At 35.6% G+C, this 6,710-nt stretch overlaps 2 protein-coding genes across 3 annotated transcripts; one reads left to right on the top strand and one right to left on the bottom strand.

The window, feature by feature from the left end:
• Positions 1-328: 328 nt before the first annotated feature.
• On the top strand, positions 329-5,428 carry LOC122034926 (alpha-ketoglutarate-dependent dioxygenase alkB-like). 2 transcript variants are annotated; one of them, XM_042594282.1, is made up of 7 exons: positions 329-590; positions 673-818; positions 2,546-2,661; positions 3,774-3,912; positions 4,061-4,127; positions 4,204-4,325; positions 5,131-5,428. In XM_042594282.1, the coding sequence occupies exons 1-7, from the start codon at positions 490-492 to the stop codon at positions 5,268-5,270; spliced, it is 831 nt and encodes a 276-aa protein (XP_042450216.1). In that variant the 5' UTR covers positions 329-489; the 3' UTR covers positions 5,271-5,428. The 2 variants fall into 2 exon arrangements, with proteins under 2 accessions (XP_042450216.1, XP_042450215.1); XM_042594281.1 differs by having other exon boundaries at positions 331-590; positions 2,315-2,661.
• A 46-nt stretch (positions 5,429-5,474) lies between these two features.
• LOC122034008 (protein indeterminate-domain 16-like) lies at positions 5,475-5,924 on the bottom strand. The gene has a single exon (XM_042593145.1). The coding sequence runs from the start codon at positions 5,922-5,924 to the stop codon at positions 5,475-5,477; it is 450 nt and encodes a 149-aa protein (XP_042449079.1).
• Between the last annotated feature and the right edge of the window lie 786 nt (positions 5,925-6,710).

Raw genomic sequence — 6,710 nt, 5'->3', positions numbered from 1 at the left:
ATTTATTCCATTCGACCCATATCATGTTGAGTGAATGCTCAGCCTTATCCGAAAATAATGTTTGCAATCAACTTTACAGAAATATAAATAATTTACTTCTTCAATTTTCCCAGGTTTTAAAAAGTTAATCTTTTAATTTTTTAACATGAAAATAAAAAAAAATATTTTTGGATTTATTTGTTGTTATTTTTTCTTTCATTTTTTTTTTTTTTTTTTTTTTTTTTTTTTTTTTTTTTTGAATACTTTGAGATTTTTCATTACGTTTTGGGCTACAGAATGTCCATGAACCCAATATCCAGTATTTCTAAATCTCGGGGTGATGCTAAAATTTTGTTTTGTTTACGTATTTGTGGCCTAAAGGTTTAATATTCGTTGGGCCGCCCGCAAAACAATCGGCGCTCGCATTCCAGCAATCGATTCATCGGTACACTCGAGCATCCCTGCTCCGGCGACGTCGGTCGACAGAAGAAGAACATTACTGGAGGAGAGATGTACGGCGCCCAATCAACCGACGAGGAACCAGAAAGGACCGCCTTCCGGCTTGCAGAGAAGCGCTACAAACTCTACAAATCCCTGCCTCCCAAGACCCGGTCCGCCGTCTGCTAAAACCCTGATCCTACTCTTTCTCTTTCTCCGCATGCCCTCGTCAAAAGTTTGACTCTCTAATTGCAGGAAGAAGCCGGTTCTTAACCAGACGGATCTGTTCGACGTTGTAGATTTCCATGCCATCTTGGAATCCGTTGATCCAATTGATGGAATATTCAGATTGGATTGCCCTGGCTTTGATCGTCCAGTCTTTTGCTTCAGGGACAGGCCAGGTACGAAGTTCCGTTTCTTTGACTCGTTACTTTGGCAGATATTAAAAATCTAAACTGTTGGAATAATGGATTTATATAAAGGATTGATTAAAAAGGATTTTTTTTTTAAAAGCAATTGATGATTGTTATTTGGTAAATAACAGTAACCTTGCAGGGAATAGAAAGCTCAGTGAAAAATTGGAGTAAGAGGGTTCTGACTACTATGAATAGATTAACTTAGCGAGGTTGAAGTACTTAGGAAAAGATAAAAGATGAAATATGGACTTTTTTTTCTCAAACCAAGGTGCCCAACACAATACCTTGGTTGGGTTAGGAGTGACAATTAGGCTGGGTCAGATCGGGCATGGGTGCTATGCACTTTCAGGACCAGGGATCATTGTCCTTTGTATCCTAAATTCCACAAAATGCTCCCTTTTGTTAAAGAAATCACAATGGTATTTTCTTTTTTATTATCAAATAATTAAAATAATCAATTTAAAAATATTACAATTTCAACAAAAAGAATCCTGTAACTATCTCCTTCCCAAGCATCCAAGTCCAGTACCTCATTTCCTAATTTATCATTGCTACTTGTTTTCCTCATTATATTTATCTTTCATATTCTACTGTTTGATTCTATGAAGTTCATTTTAGGTAGAATCAAGAGGCTGCACTGACTATGTGTTGTAATCCTAAGAAGGATAATAACTTTGTCAACATATGAGATGATATGGTCAACCATTAGGGGCGAGAAAAAATTCAGTAAAACTGAATTAACCGAACCAACCAAATTTAGAAATTTGATTTGGTTAATTTGTTTTTTTAATTCGGTTCAGTTTTCGGTTAATTCAGTTCGATTTTAAAATTCGTAATTTGATTAATTTAGTTTTAAAATTTCGGTTTATTCAGTCAAAAACCGAATTAACCAATATTTAATCGGTTCGGTTTGTTCAGTTTTCGTAGGAAAATTTGTCTTGTTCGGTTCGGTGGATTCGGTTTTAACCGATGCTCGGTCCTACAACCATGATAGTGATCAGATCAATTCAGTTGTAATTTAGAATGACCTTTCTAAGGAGTTCCATGATGAGGAGGAATCGATAGGGCAAGATTTCAGGAGTGTCACCCTATCGTAGTCTCCATCTGCAAGAAAACCACCAGTAAGAGTCTAAGCAAGTTGTCGAGTGGGATTGCAGATTTCCTAACAAAAATGACGCAGAATAACTTTCTCAGAGAGTTGTTGAGTGTGATTGCAGATTTCCTAACAAAAAGGACAGAGAATAACTTTCTTAGAGAGTTGTGGAGTGGGATTGTAATTCATCCTCTGTTTTAGAAGTTGTTTCTTAAATTTGTCCATTGCTTAGACAGATATCTTGATGTCAAAGTTTAAAGTATAATGTGGTAGCTTTTTATGATTGAGTGATCAATTGTATCTTTGTTAACTAATGGATTGTATATGGAACCTTGATTTCAGTTCTCAAGCTATGATTCTGATGATACTTATTTTTTTTCTAATTTAGGTTTTTATTTTATCCCACGTGCATTAACTATCGAGGAACAATGTTACTGGATTAGACAAAGTTTAGTTAGTTTTCCTCAGCCACCTAATAGAACCAGCCTTACTGCAATATATGGTCCAATTTCTGATTTATTTGCTGCTGTTCGAAACAAGAAGATTTTAGTTGAAGCAGAGAACTCAGTTTTGAGTTTGGGTGATGACAAGATACATTCAGGTAACTATATATTTTCAGAATCAAATGCCAACACAAGCGTAGAAGCTCAAGGTTCATTCAAATCAGTCTCTGCATCAACACTATTGAGAAAACTTCGTTGGGGTACACTTGGCTTACAATTCAACTGGTCTAAGGTACAAAATCTCATTTTCCTATGTTGAATTATTCTGTATATTTAAGTAATACTTGTTTAAATGATTTGATCTGTTGAAGGCCTCAGATCAGTCAAGACTTAGAATTACAGGTAGTGCAAGGCATAGAAGCAAACTTGCCCATGGATTTTTTTTTTTTTTGTACAGAATGGGATCAGTAGATATCATAAGTTGATTGGCTTATTGAGAGATAGATATTCATAGGATTTTGGTATCATGATAACTTCATAAGATTTGTGAGTTTAATTCCACACTAATTATGTTTATTTCTTATGGCCATTATGTCAATATTTATGGAGTCTTGAGAATAATGTTTTAGTTTGTCAGATGGCTTCACTGGGTAGCATTCAATAATTATATCCATCTTATATTGATAAGGCAAATATTGACTAATTGCCTGTTTCTTTCATATTTTTTCTTATGCAAAAACTGACAAAAATTTGCTATCAGTTACCATTCCTGAGAAAACCTAGGTTCTCTTTAAGTACCATTGATGCACAAATTTTGAGGGTAGGATCTGAGTACACTTAGAAGACTCTGAAATCTTCTAGTTCATATACATGTTGTTTATTTATTTTTATCTTGTTCAATCTTGTACAACATGAGTGAGATTTATTATTCCACGTGTCAACCAACACCAAAACAACAGAAATACATTGTGTCGGCTTGTTACGCAATTGGATCCATGCTAAAGGTGATCAAGGTGGCAATCTAAATGAGCGCCAAGGGAACTTCCACACTGCCAACTGTTGGTCAGTAAGCACAGAGAAATTGGTGGAAATGGTGGAAACACAAAATCCTTAGATTGGACAACAGAGATGTTGGCAGTTATAAGAACCCTGTGCCAGCACAGCTAACTTGTGTCAGAATGCACTGTCTCTTGGCACACAGGTGTCAATAAAGAACCATTTAATGAAGGACCCAAATGGATTTCGAAACCAATACTTTAAATCTTGTTCAGATATTTTATGAATTTTTTTTATTGTGATTCTGTTTGTCTGTTATTCCATTACTATAATGTCTTGTTCAATTTCAATTCCTCTAATTGTTATGACACTACTAGTAGATCTAAGTATTATATGTTGGTAATGTAGCGCAATTATGATTTCACCCTCCCTCACAATAAGATACCTGAGAAGCTATGTCAGCTTGCCAAGGAAATGGCTATACCTGCTATGCCTTCTGGGGAAGAATTCCAACCTGAAGCTGCAATAGTGAACTACTTTGGTCCAAGTATGTCACCGTCTATCTAAGATCTATGTTTTCTAATTAAATCATAAACTGATCCTGCAAGCTGGTAAGAATTAAATTATTTTGAATATTTGAGTTGTATTTAATCAATAATCCTATGATCTTAGCAGCCAAGATATATTCCTTGCAGGCGACATGCTGGGCGGTCATCTTGATGACATGGAAGCTGATTGGAGCAAGCCTATTGTGAGCATAAGGTATTCTCTTTTTCATTGGCATTGGGTGCTGGCCTCCTTGCAACTGGTTCATGAACTTCGTTAATCACTTTTGCAGCCTCGGGTGCAAAGCTATTTTTCTTCTTGGTGGAACGTCAAGAGAGGATGTTCCTGTTTCCATGTTTCTTCGAAGTGGTGACATTGTACTTATGGCTGGGAAAGCAAGAGAATGTTTCCATGGTTCGATGTTTCTCTATCTTTTTGTTTATTTTGTTACTAATTGTGTCTAAGGTCCCACTTAGCTTGCTATTATCCCTTTTCTCTATTATATAATTAGTGGGGCAATCAAATAGTTTTGGTACCTGAATTTAAATGTAAAGCGATTAATTTAAGTATTCTTGAGTATTATCTTCACTTCCCTTTAATTGAATCTGAAGTTTGCAAGTATGAATTGACAAATTATGAAGATGTCAAGATAGTTTGAGTTTTATTATTTCCTCTTCATATGAGTTAACATTGAGAGATATTAGAAGTTCAAATCACATGGAGAGATGAGAGGATTCTAGAGAAGAGATCGATTAGCATTATGACATCTATTATTAGGAAGATAGAGGATATTGGAAAAATGCATAACCCTCTTATCTGCATACAGAATTAGTATTAGGGTTCCATTGCCTATTTTGAGGATAAGAACATTGGGAGGTGACTAAGTTTTTGATCATTTACTTCAAGAGATGGAGGATTGAGTTTGAGAGGAGATATGTTGGAGAAGACATCATGATCTATTATATATTCTTGAGTATTATCTCCAGTTCCCCTTTAATTGAAGCTAGGAGTTTGAAGTTTACTAGTGTGAAGTGACAAATTATGAATGTACAATGAAAAAGAGAGTTATTGTACTTTATTTTTTGAGCTATTGTAGTTCTGAATCGTTATGAAATTTGCAACGGTGTTTGGCACAAACACAAATATGAAAGTAATAGGCTACTTTTCCTATTGTGGGAAAGATTTTTGTGGTCTGAATCTCTTCTTTCTATTTGAACAGGAGTTCCACGTATATTCACTGATGACAAACATGCAGAGGTTTCAGTTCTCTTATCTCAATTTTCAGGCGAAGATGACTGCTGCATCACAGATTACATAAAAAATTCAAGAATAAATATCAATATCAGACAGGTCAACTAGTTGGGAATTCCATTTTTTGCAATATTTGTATCAATTTATTATTCACTTTTTAGCTCAAATGGCTTAGAATGTGTTAAAATGCCAAAGTAGAATTGCAAGGATAATGATGCATAATTGTTTGAAATGGATTGACTTGAGAGACGCTCATTTTATGATTATGATCCATTTACTAGCAAGAACCTGAACCTTACATTCTAAGTTATTCTATGCTTGGAATGATTGATGACAATTGTGGCAAGTGATCTCCATGCAAGTAGAGCTGACCCTTCTGGTTGCTATCTCCTTTAGCCTCTCTGCTTTCTCCACCTCTGCTTTTGCTTGCTCCCATACTAGCTTGGCTCGTGCAAACTCTTTCTTTGCTAAGTCCAGCTCCCTCCTTGTTAGCTCCCTTGTTCTCTCAATATAAGCCTTCTCAACAGCTGCAAGTCGGATCTGCTCAGCAGTATGCTGCCTTAATAATTGTAATTTTTTGGCATAGCTGTTTGGTTCCTCTTTCACAGATGTCCATGGTGTCCTAACACTCATTGATAGATTAAGGTCAGGCAGAGAATGGGTAGTAAGATCAAATCCTACCATGGACTTTGGCGATTCAGAAGGAAGAGAGGCTGAGGACTGCACTAGTAGTTGCAGTTCTCTTGGACGATTATCTTCCATGGAAACCTAGAAAGGCAATTCAAGAGAGTTCTGAATTATGGCTAGTGACTAGTTGAACTCTTTATATACTAACTTCCCTACGCCCAACCTTTGTCAGCATCCACCACTCCTGTTAAGGAGAAAATTTTGAAATTTGTAAAAATTTGGTGTATTCTTGTCAGTTGCTTTTCCCCCCTGTTTTTACAGCTCAGCAACTATCCTGATGGTTTGCTGTTTGTTAACTGCGAAAGTGACTTTGGTGTTTTTTCTTGTCTTAATGAAAAACTATCTATATCTGTTGCTTGGATTTCATCGTGCTAATTAAAATAAAATAGTGCACTTTCGAAAATATGACTTATTAACATGTTAAAGTGAAGGCTGAACCTTGATGATAAAAACATTTGGTCTGTAATGATAAGTCCTTCTAGCAGCAAAACCTTTATCTTGTCATCTCTTGTGTTTTTTCCTTGATTTCCTAACTTTCAATGTTTTAGGAACATTTACTTGGTATGATGCTACTGTTTATTATTACTAAGGATGTCATGGAATCTGATGTATGCTCATGGTCTTTTTCAAAGATGTATTTCGAGTGAGATATTGACAATTTCAGAAATGATTTGCTCATACATATTTATAGATATTGCTTTAATGAGGCAGATTCAATTCTAAGTGAAAGTAGATTGTGCTTGTATATTTTCTTTGTTAAACAATCAGTTGGGCATTTTATCGTTGGTTATTATATACATATAGTCATCTTTGCACCAGATTTAGACAAGTCAATTTGCCTCAGCAGCCTGTTCTTTCTGC

Source organism: Zingiber officinale, chromosome 11B (genome assembly GCF_018446385.1).
Source record: "Zingiber officinale cultivar Zhangliang chromosome 11B, Zo_v1.1, whole genome shotgun sequence".
Lineage (NCBI taxonomy): Eukaryota > Viridiplantae > Streptophyta > Magnoliopsida > Zingiberales > Zingiberaceae > Zingiber > Zingiber officinale.
The sequence above is the reverse complement of the archived record's forward strand: the minus strand, read 5'-3'. Positions and strand labels throughout refer to the sequence as shown.

Bases quoted from the DNA above. Each gene is read 5' to 3' on its own strand.
- LOC122034008 (XM_042593145.1), bottom strand. From the start codon at position 5,924: ATGGAAGATAATCGTCCAAGAGAACTGCAACTACTAGTGCAGTCCTCA.
- LOC122034926 (XM_042594281.1), top strand. From the start codon at position 490: ATGTACGGCGCCCAATCAACCGACGAGGAACCAGAAAGGACCGCCTTC. The intron at 4,128-4,203 runs GTATTCTCTTTT...TCACTTTTGCAG, and splicing joins AAGCCTATTGTGAGCATAAG to CCTCGGGTGCAAAGCTATTT. The intron at 4,326-5,130 runs GTTCGATGTTTC...CTATTTGAACAG, and splicing joins AGCAAGAGAATGTTTCCATG to GAGTTCCACGTATATTCACT.